Below are 22,476 nucleotides of genomic sequence, written 5' to 3'. Positions count from 1 at the left end.
GTACAACAGGACTATTAACATCAGCAGGGATCTAAATTGTTGAAAACATGGGCTGCTGTGCCACCTTTGTAAAAAAGCTCACTATATAAACTAATTTAGGCATTGACTATATGTCAGTGAAAATATGTTTCCTACAAAATATCACTTACATGCTCCAAGCCCAGACATGGGCCAATGACAACCCGTTGTGCTCTAGTTCAGTGCAGCGATTTTGAAAGGCTCTGACTGTGTATGTTCCCATGCCACAGTCTTGCAAAGCCTTGTACTTTGTGGGAATGGGTAACCACATCATTTCAGCTATCACAACTGCTGAATATCTTTCATGATGATTATGACTCATTCAAGCAGGAGACACCAGGAGAAATACATCTTTCTAACTTTTGAGAGGTGTCCATAGTCATTGAAATGACTGTTTCTCTGACTGAAGATATAACTTACCTCATTACCATAAGATAAGTTTAAAAAGAGTAAAAGAAAACCTGGTCATTGGCTCTGTTAGGCTGCCTGATGGCAGTTTCCAGTGTCAGAAGTATGGCACTTACACAGAGCTACAATACCTGGGGGTCTGGAGGTCCACGTGATTAAAATGTGCAGCCTCCTACCATGGTCTGCAAGGCCTGATCCAATATCTGTGCATTTTTATACAATGCAGAAACTTTCTTTTTGTATTGAAACAAAGAAGCATAGAGATATGATCAAGGTAGCTATAGGTCAGTAATTCTTCTTTCTTGCAGAAGAATTTACAATATTAACAAGTATTATAAGCTAGCAATACCTTTTCATAGTACATGTTCTTACCTTACCTCAACCTACCATGGAGCCAGGGAAGTACATCCAGAAGCAAACACAATGCCAGACACAGAACCATGGCTTTTGCTTTCCCTCCTCCTGGGCTGCAGAGTGCTCTGTGCCATCAGGTCAGCGATCACTGAGATTCAGCCACCCCAGCAGCAGCAGCAGCAATGCAGGGGGCACTGACAGACAGACAAGCTCTGATGCTAAGCTCATGTATTCCCTTTATTGAACTGTACTAGTTATTGCAATCAGATTAAGTCACATTTATAAAGCAGACCATCCAGTTGCACTGAAACCGATTATATTCATTACATAGTTTTAATCACTGTCCGGTGAACTGGCAAATCCAATCAAAGCATTAGTCTTTAATTAAAAAATTAAAAAGAAATATTCAGACAATAGCCAAGCAATCACATCACAATGCACAGTTACCTAAAATTGCAATTAAAAAGCAGTTAACAAAAAAGAAAAAAATCACACCTAATCTTTAACTATCAATATAATACAAGAAGCAACAAAGGGCAACAGCATCAAAGCAGATTTATCTAACACTATAAATTCAGTCAGAAGCAGAAGCTCTAAAGTACACTAGCTGAAGCAGGACAATAAAAAATACTGAGCATGGAATACTTTTAATCTCTTCCATTAATATTCATTTCCAGCTGCTTATAATAGCAGCGCCTCATGGCCAAATCATTAGAGTTTTACATCTGGGTTGCAAATGACACTTTGATTGGATGTAATGTTCAAATGGTCCTCCCCACTGTGCCACCGTCAAGTCTTCTGCAGAGAGGTGTCCTGTAGTGCCAGTGGCTCACTGTGCGTGCTGGCTCAATGTGTGGTTCTGGAAAGACGAAAAAAGGAGACATGCATGAGGGGCAGAATAATAGAAAGCATGCCCATACCCTCCCACTCAGTACCGTTTATGCAGAGCTCAACATAAAAGCTTCTCAATTATTACAAAACAAAATGCAATAAAGAAAAAGTACTCATAAGTAACAGCTGCCAATATGACATATTTGCTTTGTTCTGACAGATCTGTTAATGCTGGCATGAACTTCGAAAAAAAAATGCTAAAAGCCAAGTATAGTCATGAAGGTTTCCTTTTTTTTTTTCCTCTCCTTTCAATACATATAAAGAAAATGGTAGCTTTATGGGCAAAAAAAACCTGCCTTTAGGGATTCCCTTCACTGTAACAATTAAAAAAATAAAAATCTGATTTGTGAGGGAACCCTTGCCATATTTTACTCTTTTATTCTCACTCGTTCCGGGTGCAAGTACTGGCAGCAAGAGACACCAGATTGTGACACACACTTCTCAGTCCAAGAAATACTTCGGCAATAACAGCTGAACTGCCAGCTCAGGCACCAGGGTAATATTCCCAGCAGAAAAAAAGGCTGGACATGTAACCCAGAAGTTAAATCTCTTTAAAGAATCTACTTTTCTCTACACATTTCTTTCAGCAGTTTAGAGTCTCTTTTGTTCCCTTTTTTCCTTTTGGTAGATTTTTAATAGCCTCAATGTCATCACAGTAACTCATATCAGAGGATGCTGACCTGTCTTGCCATTTTGTATAGGAGCCAATAAATCGTGGAGCCAACCTCGGAAGCGTATTTTTAGAGCAGTACCAATTCACCTACATTTTATGTTCTGACTGAAACCCCAGTCCTACACATAAGCTTAGTTTTATTTGTATGATTATCCAATTATTTGAGCAACTAGAGAAGTGCTTCATGATGAGGTTTTCTTGAGCTGAGTCCCCAGCATCCCCAAATATAAAAATTCATTTGTGCTATTTCAAGCCTAGGCAATTTCCCTAGTCTCCATCTGCCTAATAACAGAGCCGGGCAAGTCCGCCAGCTTGAAGAATAAGTTTTTAAACACAAAATGAATTTTGAATCTAATTATTTATTTACAGCGATGAAGCTTTAAAATAAAATAAGATATTTTAACTTTTCATAGATCATCTGGTCCTTCTACACTATTCACAGCTCCATGGTGATGAGGAGCAATCCCCGCTTTATGCAGAGATGCCGTGTCCCTGATGGAGACGGCCCGTGGAAAGAGCCGAAGGGCGGCGGGGCGCGGTGGCGGTGACCCCGTTTGCAGCAGGAGCAGGCGCTGGTGGCCCGTGCACTCCCAGCCCGCCACCGCCAGGGGTCAGAAGCGCCGCTGAGTTCCCGAACCGCGGCCGAAGTCCCGGAGCTGCCGGCCGGGCAGCGGGCAGCGGGCAGCGGGCACTGGGCACCGAGCACCGGACTCCAGGCTGCGGGCAGCGGGCACCGGGCAGTGGGAAGCGGACAGAGAGCAGCGGGCACCGGACTCCAGGCTGCGGGCAGCGGGCACCGGGCTCCGGGCAGCGGGCACCGGGCTCCGGGCTCCGGGCAGCAGCGGAGAGCAGCGGGCAGCGGGTACCGAGCACAGGGCTCCCGGCTGCGCTCTGCGGGGAGCCGGCCGGGCCGGCAGCGGCCCCGGGGCAGCGCCACGGATGGATCCCTCCGCAACGAAATTCCAGCTGGGAAAATCATAAAGCCACTGCTTCAGCACAGCACCGGCCCTCTCAGCACACCCCTGCCTGTGACACTGAATGTGCAGAACCACAAATCAGAAAATCGTGATTCGACAGCTGGAACTGCTTTGCTTTTAGACAATTTAACATCACCAAACACAAAATTCAATGGCTTTTCCCTTTGATATGCATGGAAATTTTCCCGGCCTTAAGAAGGAATGACCTTTGCAGTGCTGGATGTTATTCTCAAGTCTAACAATGACTTCATGGAGGAGGATGGATGGAGCCCTGCATACACAATAGCAGCACTGACAAGAAGCTTGCCCACTAAACCTAGCTGGGGAAGCATGAAAATGTGAAAGAATACACAGGCTCCTCTGTACACACACACTCCTCAGCATTTTAACAATGGCCATTCCTTGTGCACTTCATTACAGTTCTATTTTTAGATCATCCTGAATATCAATAAAAAACCCAAAAGGTTTACCATCTTCAAATCGAAAGAAGGGCTATTCGTGGTAGACAAATCCATTCTTAGTTAGGCAGTGTCATTTAAAAGATAATGCACAATCAGCACTGGATGCATGACGCACAGCCTACAGTCAGGGAACATGATTTCAAACTTGTGTGGCTGCTGCATTGATTACACCAGGCAGGTCAATAAAGGAATGGTATGTGGCTCTAAATCTGATAATGAAGCTTTTATTGTGAGCCCTCCCTCCTACAACATCAGCTAATAACATGTTCTGAACATTCCCAATACAAGGAATACACTAGGTTTAGGATCAGAATTTGTCAAAGGAACAAACAGATTGTACTCAAATACTGCAGCCATTTAGAGCTGGGTCAGGCAGGGGCTGAGAAACCAGCTGTGCCATAGGGCTAGGAGTTAAAAAAATTACATTTTTCATATGCAAATCTTGATTTTGTCTTAGTATCTTGGGAATGTACCACTTATTCCCCTTGCATGCATTACTGACAATCAATAGCTGGCTAGTGCCTGCACCATGCAGTTAATAGGTAGAGCCATGCAGTTAATAGGTAGTTTTACACAGGGCCTCACAAACAGGTCTGTAATGCATATGGACATGAGAGCCTGTGTGCTCTGCATCCCTCCCCTGCCTTTCTGAGATCCTGCTCAGGCCATGGGCACAAATCACAAGTCCTGCATACCCAGGTGCTGGTGAACACTGGGTGAAGGCTGCATAACCACCACTGTGTGTGTTTGAAAGTCCCATGAAAACATCCTCTGCCATCCGTATAGGTTTCTCACTTACTAAAAGGTGTTTCAAAACATGCCTTCCAAAGAATAGTCTGGCAACTTGTCTCCTATTACTGGCAATTGTCATTTCTTATCTTCTTCCTTCTACTCCCTGTGCCCCTTGCATCTGCAGCTCATTGGAATTGTGCTCTGCAGATGTCAGAAAGCATCTGAGCCATTCAGGGCTTGTCTTTTCTCTCACACGTGTGTTTTCTGTATTTGACCCATGGCTTTTCAAATAACTTTATCAGGCACTTCTTTGTGTGCCCAGACACAGAAAATTCCCCTGGCTGACCAGACTTTTGGAGCAATTGAAAATCAATGATTAAAAATGCCCTGTGCCTTAGTAGGGACAGTTTTGACCCCAATGGAGCCACGGGGCTGTTCCAGGCAGCAGAAGGAAATCATAAACACCAGAAGGAAGCAAGTGTTTTGAAACATGATATTAGAGGAATGTTGCTACCTAAGCAGCCTAAGGAAACTTCACCCACCTTTCCAGCAGGAGGGTGGTGGCTGAAAACAGCTCGAGTGTGATTTTTCAACTCCAGAAATTATAGTTAAAAAAAAAAAAAAAAAAAAAAACTTAATGGTGGTTTCCAGAGGAAAACAGAGCAGCCACAAAAATGCAGGCCCTCCAGGAACACTCCTGTGTGTGTGTGCATGCCTACCAGCTCCAAGGCCATCCATACACATGCCCGTCTGGGGCCAGCAGGAGGCACGACATCATTTGGAAGCTGAACAGGAAAAATGGTTCTTCCCAGCTCCTGTTAGACCCCCTGGTTTAGGCACAGCTCACAGCTGATACCCCACTGAATACATCATTCTGAGACATTATTGCAGCTGGAAAACTCTACAGCAGCACTAAGTCACCTGTCAAGATCAAGTAAGTCACAGCTTATTTATAGGATAAGGTTGGAAAATCTCTTATTTTCTTAATAATCATGCAAAATGGATAGCAATTCCATTAGCTACATGAGTAGGAAAAATGCAACTACCCCAAATCTTGGGGCTTTTGCATTGTTTAAGTGGAATTTTCTACTGGCTGCACAATCCCCAGATGAACTATTTATGGAAGTGTCTATGATCAAGGAACTGGGCGATGGGTTTTGCAGGAAATACAAAGATTTCAAAGAATGGTTGATTATTGTCCATGTAGATACTGATTGCTCTCCAGCTCTTCCCTGGAGACACCCCCTGCCTGCCCTCTGGATGCAGATCAAGTCATTTGTGCAGGACATCCACAATGAATATTTCTCTGGCTTTTTACATGTATGATTATGAAAACACTGGCATGACAATCTCCATTTTCAGAGCTCTGTGTTAAGAAGGAAAACATCAGGCTTGAAAGATGATCACTTACAACAGTTCGAAGAACTCTTACAAGCTATATAAAGACTGAGAGAAAAACACACACACAAAAAGCAGCACATGATGGAGCGAAGCTCCAAGCCAGGCAGTCAAGCTGGGAGTCTCCCACACTGCAACGACACTCACTGCCAACAAGTCACAGGTGTACTACACAGGAGCAGGTGAAAAAAATAAAATGCAACTGTGAGGGGTGTGATAATGGTTTGGGGCCATAACACATCCAGTCTACAGTGCCATTGTGCATCTGTTATGGATTTAGACGTTTTCTATCAGCTATTTACAAATACACTATGTACATACCCCTAAAATCCATATGTTATACAAAGGTTAAGAAATGGCCTAACAAGGCTGGTGATACCCATCACACTGAGGTGAAATTCATAAGCCTTCTGCAGTGTTGCAGAGAGACTGGGACACCGATGAAAGGCTACAAAGCCTGTCTCTCTCTCCCCTTCCAAATGCCATTGAAATGAACAGAAACCATTCCTCAAATAATTTCAATAATAATGATGGAGATAATATATTCATGTGACAATCAGCCAACATGAAAAATTAACTGGTAATTATCCAGTGGGTGACCTATTAATCCAAATATTTTTTCTCAGGGTGTGAAGGGTCCTTCAGACCCAGGTAAGAGTCCAAGTAGTTTCTTTCTGCCTTTCCCCACCCCTGTTCAGGTTTCTATCACCCCTTCAGGCACTGTCTCATTCCAGGCCCAGAGATCAGGGTCATGGCTGGGGACCACTGGACTGTGTCCCTTCCTCCCCATTCTCTCTCCTTTTCCCTTTACAGAGCAGGGCTGGGAAACAAGAGAAGTGATGCTTCCACTGACTGCCAACATGCACAGCTTGTCAGACAAGAACTAAACCTCAGATTCAGGCATTAACTTGAAGCAAAGGTTTGTCTCACATTTGAACATATATATAAAAAAAGACAAAACAAAACCTCCAAATTGCTACAAACAGAAGCTGGAATGTCTAAATATTTACGAAATACCATCTGCAGCAATCTTTTTTCACTGTTTTGCATCTTTTGAATTCAAACTGGTCCAAAAATAAATCTCTCAGCTGTTATTGCTCATTACATATCCATAAGCACACACATGTATGTGCACAGGTACTACTTCCCTTTAACAGCAATCTATAAGAATAAAAATCTTTATGCCTTGACTTTATAAAGGGATTACTTTAGGCAGAGGACACAAGATGACCCTCGCTTTAGCCATTGGAGATTATGCTCTCTACAGAAAGCTGTGAGCCTTAAATTGGTGCTGCTCTAATCCTAAACTGGAGAGGCATTCAAGGGATGTCATGACCCAGAAGAGCAAGCAGAAAAAAAAAATTAAGAAAAAAAAAGGCACACTGAAGGAGGAGGGTGGGAAAGGAAAGTGAGAAAGAAAGGAGAGCAAATTTGCTTTATAGGATAAAACTATTTTTAATTTTAATTTCTGGTTGCTACTTTCCCTTTGCTATCAGACTCTAAAGAAAAATCACCTTTGCACCCCCTTGCAGTTTGTATGTGCTTATTTTTAGAACTGTTTGACAATTATCCAAGGGTCTAAGACTAACAGATGGCCTGTCTTAAAGCCTCATATGTTCACTAGTTTGCACTTCTGACAAACAGTAAATGTACTCAAGAGTGTGCCATAAACAGAGCTGAATGAATACTCAGAACACAATTTAGTTAATACACTTCATTAAAACTGATAGGGGTAACCAATGTTTCCCATAAAACCAGGTGTTAATTGCCCTTCCAGTTGTTTCAGGTAACTTACCCAGTGACATTTATATGTTTAGATCATAGTTTTTCAGGCAGCACAGTATTACTTCTTTCCTTTCCCTTGGTATTTCACCCACTACATAAAATGCTTGTAACAAGTGAACTCCAAGTTATCATGGTATGCAATAAAAAAAAAAATTGTCAGGCAAGACAGGTTCACATGTCCCTTCTTTATTTGAAGAGTCCCTTGAAATGGAGGCAGAGGCAAACGAAAGGTGGCACATCCTTTGTGAAAGGCAGCGGCTGCCTGTGTTACAGCTTCCTTCATCTCTGAGCATCTGATAACTTGCCATACGTCAGTCAGTCCCTGTGTCAGCACACTTTGAGATGGCACTTCAACAAATGCAGGTAGAAAGCTGTCCTTTACAAGTTATTGAACCAGGAAAAAAAAAAAAATCATTTTGAGTGTCTAAGAAAATATGCCTGGAGGTTTGGTGTCTGCTGAAAAGCGAAGTTGCCCGTTTCCAATGGAAATAGCTGCTTCTGAGTTACTCTGATGCTTGCACGTGATTACCCCAGGGGTAAATGCACCTTTCAGTGGTACTGGGACACACAAACACTCGTCTGTGCCAGGACTGAGCTGCCCCTGGGGGTTCAGTGCTGGGGAGGATGAGCAGCCTCCCTCATTCCTGCTCACCCAAGGGACCCCCTAAGTCACCCCAAAAACCTGCCCAGCTCCTCCGGTGAGCAGCACCTGGCGCTTCACCTGGCATCCAAGGGAAGGGTCAGTGTTTATACCATTTACAAGGGATCGTTCCACACGTGGCTGCCCGAACGCTGCCTCTGTTCCTCACTGGCTCCGGGGCGGGTTGCAGAGCCCGCCCAGCCCCGCCGGCCTTTGTTGTGCGCCGGGCCGGCCCCCGCACTGCACCGCTCCCCTTTCACCGATCCTTGCATTCTGATGGGCGTTTCTGTGTTATTCTGCTTTGGAAAATTACCTTATTCTTCCCAGTACCAGCTTCTTCTCATACCAGCTAAGAATTATTAGATTATTTATAAATTTAATTTTTCTTCTAATTCAGGTTGTTTAGTCCTAATCAGACTTTGAAAACGCACCTAACATGCTTTCCCCTTTCCACTTGAGACAAATAATTCTCTAATAATTCTTCTAGATCTGCCATCTGTATTCTTCTCTAAAACTCAGAATAAACCAAGTTGAGCCTATTACAAGTGAACTCCAAGCACAGCTTAAGCCTGTCATAGCCTTTTGTATTCTGTTAAATGTCTCACCGAAAAGTCTACACACTTCTTCCAAAAACACTGGGTAAAATGCTGAAGCACAAAAGCAAACTGAAGCCTTTGGGAAAATTTCCTTACCACAGCACTTTGGAAATAAAAAGCACAGAGGAATACATTATTAAGAGATAACCAGAGTCTTCTGTTAGAGAAACTAGCTGTAAACACACCGTGATTCACTGAGGCACCCAATGAAACCAGGGAGCTAATAATACCTGTCCTGGGGGACTGCACGCTCCTGAGAGTTTCACTCAGAAATGCAAATTTATCAGCATCCTTGTAACTTCTAGTCTCTAGTACGCCTTGCACAAGATCAAAAATAAGCCAAGGGAAGAGCCTTACACTTCCTAAATTTAAAGTGAGAGGGACAAATTTAATTACTGTTGTCAGAAGTACATGAAACCATAATATTTTTAGAATACCTTCATTCCTTCCTCAGCCCCACTGTTACTTTCTGACTGGATTCCAGAGCCATTTCTGATCTCAAGAATAGGAAATGGTTTGCAGGATCCCAGCACAGTGCTCTGCCTGGGCTTGGTCAGTCCATGTTTTTCTGGTCCCATGGACATTCGGGTCATGGCCACCCCTGCACCTCCATGACGTGTCACAAACCCAGCCTGCAGCAGCACAGATGTCCTGTGCTCTGTGCCCTGTGCCCAGCTTTGAACTGACCCTCCAAAGCTGTCCTCAAGAATGCAAACAGCCACTTCCAGTCTGTTTTCAAACCTAAGCCACAGTAATCAGAGAAAGCATCTCCCCTGCCCACAGGGAAACTCGTTTGCCTGTGCTACACCAAAAACCCCAATGCACATGCCAGTGCTGACCTGTTTCCAATCTACTTACAGGTCCTACTCAGGGAAGCAACATTTCAAAATTATTTTCAAGAGGTAAACCATTTTTCAGGAATCTTTCTTAGGTTTTCCTCTCAAAAGCATGAATTTTTGATTTCTTAGAAACAAATCCAAATCTTATCTCATTAATCTCTCCTTGATCTAAGGTAAATCATAGCACATAAGCCAGTTAATTGTTCATTTCTGTGAGGGCTGGAGTCATCATTATGGAACACTTTGTGACTTCTCTAAACACCTAAGGGTCTTTATTATAGGACCAGGACAGTATCTTTTCAAAAAATACTTAGAGCAAAAGAGAAGTACTTTATGTGCCACCTTTAGAAGTTAAAATGCATAGGGCAAAGCTTTACTGAGTGACTGTTTCCATAGGAATATAAATCGACAAAAGCCAGGAAATTGAGAGTTGAACTTAAAACTTGCTCTGCTGTTTTCTGGTGTGGCAAGGATCACTGAACACCATCTGATTACTTTTTGTTGCTTTTTTCCCTGCACCAGGTATGTATTCCTAGTATTAAGGACAGGTATAAAACAGTTTCTGCCTTAACTATGAATTTTAATTAAAAACCATTATCCAGCATTATCAGGGGCAGGTCTCACATTCATAACTAAGGCAACTTCCTCCACTGAATCATGGGGGTTGCAGCTGAACCAAGTTCCTTGGGCAAACAAGTGAGTGTGGACAGCCAGACTTGACACAAGCAGCACCTACCTGCAACAGGGCCACAGCTGCTTTAAGAAGCAGCAACTAAAGTGAAATTCTCTCTAATGGAATACTGATCTGACAAATTGTACTGCCTTTTGTTATGGATAGACTTTTCTTAGAGGCAGATAAATATTCCTGTCACGTGGCACCCACACACTGCTCGGGCTGACAAAACGACTGGTCAGTGACCTCTTGCCTTGGACATAATGGTTGTTATTGCTGGTTTCTAATTTCAAAAGGGGAATAAAAATCCTCCAGTGCAAGTAGCTCTGCTATAAAATAGCAAGGCCAGAGTTACAGACGTGCTTTACATGCTGCCCCATTAGTGTAGATGCCACCAGCAGAGCAGAAACCTGCAGACAGGATTGTGCTCAGCCCACTGCCCACTGCCACAAGGAATTAACCCTGGAGGAGCTAGAAGTGTGAAAGAGTCATGCCAAATTTGTTCCTGTAAGTAAAAGAGGGGCCAAAATATCACCAACATGAGCTGTTTCCTCCAAGACATCATAGGACAAAACAGCAAGGCAACATTGCTGTGGTATGTGTGCAAAACAACTGGGTTAAATGGGATTTTCCAGCCATTGCAACTCCATTACAGCAGTGTCACCAGCCTCAAGAAAATCTGCCTTTTAAACAGCAAGATGCCATGTCTTAAACAATCCTGATTTCGTGCAAAGACTAAGAGCATGTGCCAGCCCCAAAGGAGGACACATTTTTCAGAAGTAAATATGCTCTAAACAACCTCACTGCTCCTTTTGGAGACACAATAATGTAACATACAGATGACAGATATGCCATACACAGCCAAACCTCAATGCCCATGGCAATTTATTCAGGTTTAACTGTGCAGCAGAAACAAATGAGGAGGCTGGGTGGTCAGGCAGGAGCTCTCCCCTAGGGCTGGCATGGTGTGGGCAGTGCTTTGGCCACTCCTGCTCAGTGCAAAGCTGAGGCAATGGGGTTCAGGGGACAGGCTCTGCACAGAGGTGACCTCTGGGTGTCCATACTGCCTGCCCAGGATGTGGCACAGAGGACACACAAACTCTGCAGTGCATCAGCTCACGCACAGCTGAGTGATAAGCTCAGGACTGCTGCTGCCAAATCTGGTCTGGCTCATGCAGAGTTGGGGTGACAGAGCCTCGCTGAACCCAAGCTGACCTTGCACAGAGCCACGAGCTGTCTCTACACTGATCCCATCAGCACATACCATCTCACTCTATCATCTAGATTTTTCCAACAAAGCCTCATCACCTCACTGAGGATAGACAGTTTAGTATCTCATAAGTTATTCCATTAACATGAAACATGAGGGGAACAATCCATCTACGGGTGGTCACAGCCCAGGTCAGGTCATTGCACATGTGCATTCAGCCCTGCACCAAACACTCCCATCTCCTTCTCATTTTGCATAAGTAGAACAGGCACAACATAAAAAAAAGCTGTATTCTGAATTGTTTTTCCTTTCTCCTCTGGTCAAAGGGAGGTATAAAACTACTCTCAAAACACGATGTTAAAGCAGGGTATAATTAGGCAAACAACAGTATATATGGTTGAATATACTTCTCTGGAAGGAGCAACAGAAGGAGCAAACAGCAGGCTTGTTTTCAGATCCCTGAGTTGGGCTGGACTGAGAATACTGACAGCCTTCCTGCATGGAGGTGCAGACAGTGACAGCCCTACGCACACAGCCAGGTGCAGAAAAGCAAGTAGACCACTGACTTTCTAACAATTCCTTATCCTTTTGCTGTTCTCAGACCATTTTTTTTACCTGGCCACTAATCATGCTTGCTCCGTGTATCTGACCTCACAGAAGAATGAGAACAGGTAAGGCAGGGAGGAATTAACAGGAGTCTCTCTTATGGTCTTTAAAACCCCCCAGGAAAACTGGCCCTTGGGATGGGGTCACAGGGCAGAGCTCAGCTCTCTCCAGCAGCCAGGGCTGCTGCTCCTGCTGCCTTTCACTGGCTGAGGAGATAAACCCTAGGATTACACCCTAAATCTCTTACTCGGGAAATATGGGGTACACACAAAGCCTTTTAAATTTCTTCATGAAATTATTTTTCAAATTCCTTCTAGCAGTAAAAGTGCTGGGGCCTCCACCAGCACCACAGCAGTAGGCAACAGCAGTACAGTATCACTCCAGGATTTCCTGTCTGGAGTCTAGGCTTCACATCTGAAATACAGCGCACACACAACATTTGTATGACCAAGGAAACACAAGACGCTTGCCACACATTTATTATCTTCCTGGGGAAATGATATAGAGGACAAAAGAGACTATATTTACTCCCTCCCCAGCTGCTTTTACAATCTAATAATTTATTTCTCCTGGACATAAATTTCAGATTTAAACGAAATCCCTGAAACCTAAAGATGCCACATGGTAGAGGCTAGGGCAGTATTTCTTTCTGTTTTGGAGATGGAGTGCTTAATGCATTGCTCAGTTAACCAGTAGCCTTAAAATTTAGGAGGAAGGGGGTGGAAAGAGACAAGCAATTAGACTGTGGCAGATCCTAGATGCAAATACAGGTGACTGTGATTGCTACCTTCATACACAGAGTTAAAAATATCTGGTTATTGAAAATTATTTTCTCAGTCCACAGGGGTTTATCTAGGTTTAGGCTGAGATGTTTATTTTTTCTGCAGCAGCTGTACTGGGGATTCTTTTACAACATTTTCCTTACACAGAAGCTATATATCATTCACATTTCTGAAAGCCGAGGTGCTTTCTATGATGTAAGAAATCTCTGCAATTAGAAACAAACATATCTTTTTTCAGAAAAACAAAATGCATCTCCAAACCCTTCAAGGCAGCAGCTAAGATAGCAGTGCTCTTAGGACAAATGTAAAATTACAAGGTATAAATTCATGTTAACTGTTACAAATATATCCATCTGTTCACAGACTAACTAGTGACTGAAACTGATGAGTCCACTGAAATGTAATTTTTGAGTCCATTAGCGTCTGTTCTCTTCTAGTAACAAAGTAAATGCTTTTCAATAACTCTGCTGCTTTTCAGTGCCAATTTCCATTTAAGTAGGTTCAGGTTCTCTCTAAAAAAAAAACCCTAAAATTAAAATAGCAAATGCCTTTTCTTTCCAAAGGTCAAATTCAGCTTTTAAAGAACATGCAACGTTTCAGCAAGGCAGAGAGGACAAAACTCCAATCAGATAAATGGGCTGTGTAATGATTGAGAACCACGGCTGCCTCAGGTTTCTGAATGGGCTGTAGCATAGAATTTGGCACAGACTGATGTTGAAGCTTATATCTCTTTTACTGCAGACAAGAAATTCACTGAAATATATAAATAATGAATGTGGCTGGGGATCTCTACTGGTACTACTGCTGGTTCTGCAAGATGCACGAGCAGAAACATACACTGCTCCATGTTTTTGTTATTAGGGAATCCTTGTTCTCCAACAATAAACACAGAATATTTTATCTGAAATGGCTTCTGCAGCACATCCAATATAAGTTTCAGCTCTCTAGAAGTGCCAGCAAATTGCAGAAAGATAAGTTACAAAGACGTACCTAATTTGCTGTGATGAATTGTGTGTATGCTTCAGTGATCAAAACTGCAGCTGAGACCTATTATATTTAATGATCTAGACATTTCTTGTGAAAACACTCAGGCATATACTGTTATGTCTGGACAAGCATCCCCATTTTGGTCTTTGCAAGCAAACGAAGAGACTGAACTTTTAAAGGGATGCTGTACAGCACTCTCGATGAGCTCTTTAAAACTGAGGCTAATCAAGCTCCACTATTTTCTTTAAATAATGCTTACACTCTGCTCTTTCCAGTGCACCATCCCTCTTCCTTTGAAAAACAATCAGTTCCTCTGGATGCTAGCGACACTTACAGGAGGCAAAGGAGCAGTCTGTGCTCAGACCCCAAACTATGCTCCACAGCAGCTACTACAGCAGCAGAAAATAAATCAAAGGGGTTGGATCAGAGATCTCTTCTCACCAGCAAAGAAAAATCTCTGACAAGATATTTCAGAGAGAAAACAAGATTAAAAAAATTATTTGTCTACATGTTACACAAGAGTTCTGTTTCTATTTTAAGGACTCTGCCCTGCTTACGAAGGCATGTGCTACCCAGCCTGGCAGGGCCAAGCAGGAGTAGCCGGTTGTGCTGTCCCTGAGGACACTGCTCCTGCACAGCCAGCTGTGCCATGGCCACGCTCACGGCCCCACAGCTTATGGCCCCTGTGCTCGAGCAGAGGGAGCAGAACAGCAGGGAACAGAGCAGCAGGAAACAGGGCTTCCTACCACCCTCCTGTGGGGACAGGGATGTCACCTTGTGAACATGTGAAGGACTTTGGAATAAAAGGTCTGCGGTTTCCAGGGCTTTATGTCTGGCTCCTCCAAAATTGTCCTGAATGGAAGGGGGTATATTATTCAACCTTGCCTTTCAAATTTGTTAACAGGAAAAAATAACCTCAGAAAATGTGCTGGTAAACTTAATTAATTCATGGTTAAAAGAACCACAGAGATCCGCAGAGAGAATCCACAGAATTTTCTTGCTATACATACCCAAGAGCTCCTGCTCTCCCTCCCTGGTCAGTCTGAACCTCTTTCTATCATTCATTGTTCAACAAAACACAGAAAAACATAAACATGTGCTTTTGACTCCAGAAATAAGGATTTAAAAGTGCTGAATTTTTCATTCACCTGAGGAGCTGCTAAATACTATCACAGTGGTAATTTGTGATAGTGTGGTAAAGAATGAAGAAAAGGTATTTGTTAATTGTTGACATAACAAAATTAATTTTCCATCCCTAAACTTTTTCTCATCTCTCCTGTGAGCTCTGATGCAATGTTACTGACTGGCACTGCTGAAATGCCAACTTGCATTTCTCATCCTTAATTTCTCTCTAAATGTCATTAGTAATTGTTATTGCCAGACTAGAGAGTGCAATCTGGTCTTTCTGAAAGAAAATCCATTTCTCATTTCTTCTCCTGTGCTTCCTCCTTTTGGTCAGGATGGATGTTTAACACAGCCTGTGCTCTGCTTCTAAGAGGACAAGAATACATTAATGTATCTGGAAGTACAACATTCCTGCTTTATTTATTTACATATAGTATGCCTGGATCCTTATGAATATCAAATTGTATATTCAGAAGGGTCTTCAAAGCACATCTTTCAAGAACACTAACAAGTCTTAATTGAATAAATCTAACAAGTATGGGAAGGGAACACCCTTTAATGTGTGCATACAGACTCCTCTCTGGATGCTTCCATAATTTACCCTTTCTGGTGGGCAGCAATGCTGTCAAATAGAAAAGCATATTATATGATTTTCCTCTTTTTTTGCCACATGGAAAACAAACCTCTTCAGTGAGATGTGTAAACTATTCTAGCTTTGGTCTGGATTAATCTATCACCTTCATTGCCTCAAAAAGTAAAAATGTTTTCCACCACTAAGAGGGAAGGTGAGCTTATACATCTGTGTGCAAAGGAAAACCTGCCAGTGTAAAAGGCTGCCTCATTGCATATCACTATGTATTGAGGCAGAGATTTGTACAGTTGTGTGCAGCACCTACAAAAATTGGCCTCTGGTACTTAGAGGCAAGTAGCACCTTGGCACATTGATTCAATTTTAGGGGGGACTCTTTGTCAGGACAGACCTTTAACAGATCTCCCCATAATCAGCAAATTTTGCACTTTCATATCATTATATTTTGTAAGGTATATAAAGCAATTAATTCAAAGCTAAGCTGCGTTTTCATACCCATTAACTAAAGGCATATTATCTCAAAATAAATAGACATTTGAACATTTCCAGCCAGGAACTGTGCTTTCAATAAACACAATTGATGCATATACATTGTCTCTTGGCGGCTTACACTCCTGCCCATCTGTTGGGATGGCATGGTGCCTGCGCAAAAGTTGGTTGGACCCTTGCCCTAGGGCATAGATGACAGGCATCGACGGGTTTAGCCGGGCAGCCTGAGCAGCAGCTCCCAGTGCCATCTCTGCTGGAGGAAGGCCCGTCTGTGTGCCAGCACTGCCACATTGGAACGACATGCCTCCTTACACTTGATCACACATGTTGACACTTGGGTGCGCTTAAGTGCATTAATGACTAAAACGATGCCTTTCACCTGGCTCCCTTGTATTTTTCCTCCACTCTGCACGGCTGCTGGGTTTTCTGCACATGTTAATGTGAAGTTGTGTGCACTTTGCTAGCCAGGGCCTGCCACAGAATGGTCCTAATGTTTAAGAAAGGAAGGAGGGGTTTTTGTTACAGGCCATGCTGCTCCAGTGACAGACATATCTTCATCTCAGGTGAGAGATCTTTCTGCCTCTCTCTGAAGAGACCTCAGACAGGATAATGATGCAGCAATATAGAAGCATCTTTCTAGATGAAAATGCTACACTGTGGCACTATGTCACACACAGGGCAGTTCAAGATCTCTGAACCATCTTTGTTGCAGCAGAGGTGGCCATGCAGTCTGGATTCCATTACTGTTCCAACAGCCCCAGCAAACACTCCTGCCTGTGTGCAAGGAGGAAGGTGCTGGCTGACAAACCACACAGAGGTGTGTGAGCATGAACAGCCGTCGCTCTTACATCACCCTCTGTGGATGTCAGGCCCAGGAAACCTCCAGCATCCCCTGCACAGAACCCCAACTGCACCTGCTGCAGACCCAGCACCAGCCCCACGTAGTCTACAATGGTGTTTCTTAGCTTTGGTCCTTTTCAGAGCCTGTTCCTAACCCTAAATTTTCAAACAGCCAGATATTCCTCTTCCTCCTCTGAATTTAAAAACATACATTGTAAACCAGAGACCTTATAGGTAAAAACTCTTCCCTACTGTGAAAACAGATCACAGATAAAACTTGTGGTTTTGCAGTCCATAAAGAATGTTCAGGCAGGCAGACTCAACATGATGGGTATGTGCCTACAGCACTTTTAATTTTTAATTATTGTTAGTTATAATTATCTGACTGCGTCTGAATGAAACCCAGCAATATGGTTGGAATAGATTTTGGTAGTCTTGTAATTTATTAGCTTTGTAACTACTAATAATTAAAATTTAACAATACTCCAAGCACCATAGCAATATTTTTTTAAGAAACGCTAGCCAAATCTGCTAGGATAACTGACTAGGTCACTTTTGTGATTTTAAAGAAGGAATATCATTTTAAAAATTTTAAAAATTAAAATATAAAAGTACGAAAGAAGGAAAAATAGCTAACAGGTTCTTAAAAGCCTGTCAAAAAGCAAAATGCAAAGACAAAAAATCTGTTTTAAAAGGAAAAAAAAAAAGGATATTACTTGCAAGAAGTTAATTTTACATGATTTTGTGTGTACTTTGTATGAAATTTAGGAAGAGCTCATGGTAGGTTTTCAGTAAGAAGCTCTTGGTGTTTGCCATCCAAGCCACACTAAGTCCTGAAATACAGCAAAAGTTACATTGGGTGAAAGCACTCCCTTGAGATAGAGCCATATTTCAGGTCCCATTTGTCCTGCCATCCACACACTCACAAGGAGAATAATTTTCTGCAACTTCCTCAAGATACTATGGAATTGCCTTTCTCTTACTGCCTGAATGGACACTGGAGCCCAGAAACACTGAGATACTGCACTGTTGCAGGGACACAGGACTGGTTGGAAGAAAATTTTTACTTCTACTTAAGTAAGCTTTCTTATACCCCAGAAAGTCCATTTTTCAAATAGGCTGAAGAAATGGCTTGGTACAGATTTAAAATTACTTAAGTCTTTCTTCAGTGCTCCACTGGGGGTGAAGCAAGCCCCTGGACAGCCCTGCAACTCACCTGTGGCAGGTGGTTCACAGCCCTGCCAAGAGGCTCCGTGCTTCAGGGGACACTGTTGTGCCCAGATGGCCCCAAGGACCACTGGCATGAACAGCTGGAGGTGTTGCTGCCCACTGCCCCTCTCCCAGGGAGGCCAGCACAGGTACAGAGCAGCTCCTGTGTGTCCTCCACTGGGCCACATCACACCATAGGGCAGCTAGCTGGGCTGCCCCCTCACCTGGGCAGGGCACAGTCCCATACAGGAGGCACATCTAACATCAAGATGACATTAAAAGCAGACTTAAAAAGAAAAAACCTGCTTAGGGCTTGATCTGCTGTAATCAGCAGAAAGAATCCCAAGGACTTTGATGTGGACCAAATCAAGCCCCTGGAGGACATTCATGGTAAATCATTATTAATATAATGAGTGCAATTTCTGTGCAGCAGCTCATTCCTGTTTATGGATATATGAAAATTGCTAGCTTTTCACATAAAATAAAATGAGAGGGGAGACAGACCACAGTGTTAGCCAATGAGCCATAGTAGCTCCTTTTGATATGTGCACGTTTAAAAAACTGGGCATTTAAAATGACAGCACATTCCTCCAGCGAAGCTCTCTTAATTTAGTGGTTTGACATATCTCCAAATCTGAGCAGAAAAGAAAGCCCTTTATTCATAGCAGGCAATAAAACACCTGAACACCTGTGCTAGGAAAGACCTGGCAGGTACCCTGCTCCCTTGGTACCTGGATTATTTGCGCATTGTTTATTACATCCCTTGCCTTAGTTTTCATCAATTGTAATCATTTAGGAGGAAACAGTATGATTAATAGTACACAAGCAAACAGCAGGAATTAATCCTTTAAATACAAATACTTCACCGGTTATGTGATGGCTCCTTGGAAAAGCAGTGTGGCAAAAGAGCACACACAAAAATCCTCCTCAAGTTTTCTCTGAAAACCATTGCTCAGTCACAATTTGCTTAATACAATTCTCGATACAAACAACTGAGGAGTGATCTTTCCTTTCTGTGAATCACATCACAAATATCTCTCAGCACCAATTATGCATCATCATTTCTGACCCATCTTTGGGGCTGGCAGGGTTCCCTGCAATGTTTTAAATAACAAAGATCAAAATTTTACTTGTCAAAGTGCAAGCGCATCTGCCATGTCCGAGTGCCCATGGCTCTGGCCGCCTCTGAGGAGCTGGAGCAGCAGCTCCTGGAGATGGGGATCTGTCTGAAAGGGCTCCTTCTGCCCCACATGTAAGGAAACCCCAAGCCTCCACTTCTACATTTGTTCCAGTGAGCATGTTTCAGTAGGGGGAATGAAATGCCATAGCCTTGGTGTTTTATGTATGAGCTATAAATTCACTCTTTTTCCAGGAGAATTTCATGATATTCATAGCTGTCAATTGTACAAAGTGAGGATGTGAAAAACACAGAGCTGCCAGCCTTTCCTCTTCTGCCCTAAGGGTGTGTGGGGTTATCACACATACTCTTTCCTTTGTGTTTCATGCTTAACCTTCCTGTGTTTTCTTTCCCTATTTCCACTGAGATAAGGTAAGCAGTTAAGTAGCATTCTCTTTTCTTTTCTTGTGGCAATATCATCAAAGTAACAGCACTGACTCATTGCTCCAGATTCTCACCACAATTCCCACCAAAATTCCCACCCTCTATAAAGCAAGTTCAGCTCCTCAGAGTGTTCCTAAGCCTTCTTAGGAAGGTTCTAGAGCTCCATCAGATGGTGTAAACTTCAAAGCAAAAACCTGTATTAAAATACAACTACTAGTTCAGCAGCAGAAGAGGGTTTGATCACTTCCAGAGCATTAAGCTACCAAAGCAGTATCTGTACCAGCCACTAGAAGTTCATTTACAGCAGCATTTACAGTTTCTCATCACATGGCATACATGGTGTTTACCCTGTTTGAAAAAAGTGTTCAAAAAACAGCAGGGCTAGTTCATCCCAGTCTGTGACATCTCTAAAAGTTACCTTTTCCTTTTGCTGCCTGTCATTTTCCCCACCTTCCTTGTTTTTCCTGCTTTTCTACAAGCACCCCACTCTGAAATTCTTCTTGAAATAGTTGAATGCTCAATTTTTTAAAAAGTATTTTCAGTGGTTTCATTTGAAAATACAAAGAAGGAGAACAGCACGTAGGTTCAGATTTTGATACCAGTTATTTCATGCCAGTAGGAAAGCAAGTTCAGAACTGAACAGTCAAATTCATCAAGTGGAACCCCTTGATGGAGGCTGATTTGCCCACATAAGATAATTGCACATTTAAAGACACAGAAAGGTTTATGCAGATTTAACCCTAAGTAGCAGCTGAACAACTGGTTCACTAAAATAATACTAAATCTTCATTACTTGACAAGAATATAGCCAACAGTTGAGGAATTTAGAGCAGGCAGCTTACACACCAGAAACTAATGAGATAATCATGCCAAGGCAGACTGGTTCAAAAGTCTTAAGTATTTCTAACTGATTTATACACACATTCTGTGTCCTCCTTGGCTCCAATATTTGCATTAGTAAATTCCCTGGCATAAAGTAAACACACATTTCTGAGTCACTACTGAAATAAAGACTAAAACTGTGCAGTTAAGTATTGAATTTTCATTCAGCCAACATCATTCAAAACTACTCATGTAATTATTATGAATTATTATAAGCAGAAAAATTTTGACTGCAGAAAAATCCTGCAGAAAAACTGAAAAAATTCCAATCCTAATTTGTATGATTAAAGCTGACATTTGCAGCAATTGTGCAATGTACAAAACTTCAGAATTGAAACACTATGTAATTAAAATCTGTAATTGCAAAAACCAGGCTGCTTAGACTATAATTTAACCAGGTTCTCTTTATTTGATCATCTGATTCTAAAGGTTAATGCAGTGGCCTAGGAAGCCAGTGTTCCCATTTTAATTGTGCTGGCATTTTGACCAAACACCACTTTAAGGGTGATATGGGAGGAAAAATCAAAGCTGTCTTTGCAAGCCACTGCTGCCTTCATAAAACGTTCATAGTGAGAACACACAAACCCAAAATCTGCTGACTTTATTAAAATATTAACAAGGTATAGTTAAAACTTTTGTACACTTATGCAAATCAGGTCGCTAGAACAAGGGAAAGGCGGGATCCCCTGGGAGAAAAAAAAATAAAATCAACAAAGTGAAAAGATCAGCCATCCTTCCACAGCATGACAGCACAACACAAGAGGCAGCAGCTTGGGAATTCAGCAAGATAAATAAAAACCCTCCAAAGTTTAAGTAAATCATGGTTTATAAAGCTAATACATTTAAATGAGGCATATGGTATCATTCTATAAAAAGACCAGCTTTCCCAGGGGATGGGAGGGGTGATTTTGGTGGCCATGCTGCACAGGTGAGATAGGTGTGAGGAGGCCAGCCAGGGTAGGCACCTCCCCAGGAGCTCTCTGGCAGGGCAGGCTCTGGTGTTCACTGCCCAAGAGGTACCACGCACACACACCATGGAGCTTCAGTGCCTGTGTGGGTTTAGCACCAAGGTATTGGTGGGATTTAACTCCCAGCCTCCCTGCCATGGCTCCAAGGATTCTTCTGGGGCCAGAGCTCCAAGCATGGCTGCAGCAGTGTGCCCAGGTCAGGGTGCAGCCCCTCCAGAAGGATTTGTGCCCCGGGAATGGGTGTGAGCCAAGCACTGGCTCTGTGGGGGCTACAACTGCTGTGGGTGCAGCCCCCAGTGCTGCCAGGGAAAGGGGTGTGCAGAGCCACAGCTTGGCACTGTGCTGCTGCCTGGGAGGAGCCTCCACTTGAGCATCATGTCAAGCTGCACCCATGCTTTCTCATACCTCAGCAGGGAAATTTCCTTTACTTATGATATAGCAGTGGGGAAGGGGATGGGGCAGCTACCATTTGCTTAGTCTTTGTATGTTAATCAGCCCCTAAATTATTAATAGAGAAAAAGAAATTATTTACAAGGTGTTTGACGTAGACATGTAAGGATGTAGCAACACTACTGTCAAGAGAAATACTCATAAATCAAGATATCTGTCTTGTCTTATTTATTTATTTATTCCAGCAATGCTCAGAGACCCTTTTCTCCTCCAGGCACCCAGAGAGGCAGGAGAAGACTGAGAGACTGTTTAAGGGCAGAAGAGACCATACCAAGGTTAGGCACCTTTTCTAAATGCTGCACAAGGGTGACAGATGCACAGAGAAATCGACAG

At 42.8% G+C, this 22,476-nt stretch overlaps 1 protein-coding gene across 5 annotated transcripts in view; it reads right to left on the bottom strand.

Annotated features, from left to right (window-relative positions):
- Positions 1–999: 999 nt before the first annotated feature.
- ZNF423 (zinc finger protein 423) overlaps positions 1,000–22,476 on the bottom strand; it is a 227,824-nt gene continuing 206,347 nt past the window's right edge. For all 5 annotated transcript variants that reach the window (XM_056500807.1, XM_056500808.1, XM_056500809.1 and 2 more), the window contains one exon: positions 1,000–1,639. In XM_056500807.1, coding sequence (XP_056356782.1) covers positions 1,610–1,639 — 30 coding nt within the window. In that variant the 3' untranslated portion in view covers positions 1,000–1,609. The remainder of the gene's footprint in view (positions 1,640–22,476) is intronic.

Source organism: Oenanthe melanoleuca, chromosome 11 (genome assembly GCF_029582105.1).
Source record: "Oenanthe melanoleuca isolate GR-GAL-2019-014 chromosome 11, OMel1.0, whole genome shotgun sequence".
NCBI classification, from domain to species: domain Eukaryota; kingdom Metazoa; phylum Chordata; class Aves; order Passeriformes; family Muscicapidae; genus Oenanthe; species Oenanthe melanoleuca.
This window is presented reverse-complemented; position numbering and strand designations above follow the sequence as displayed.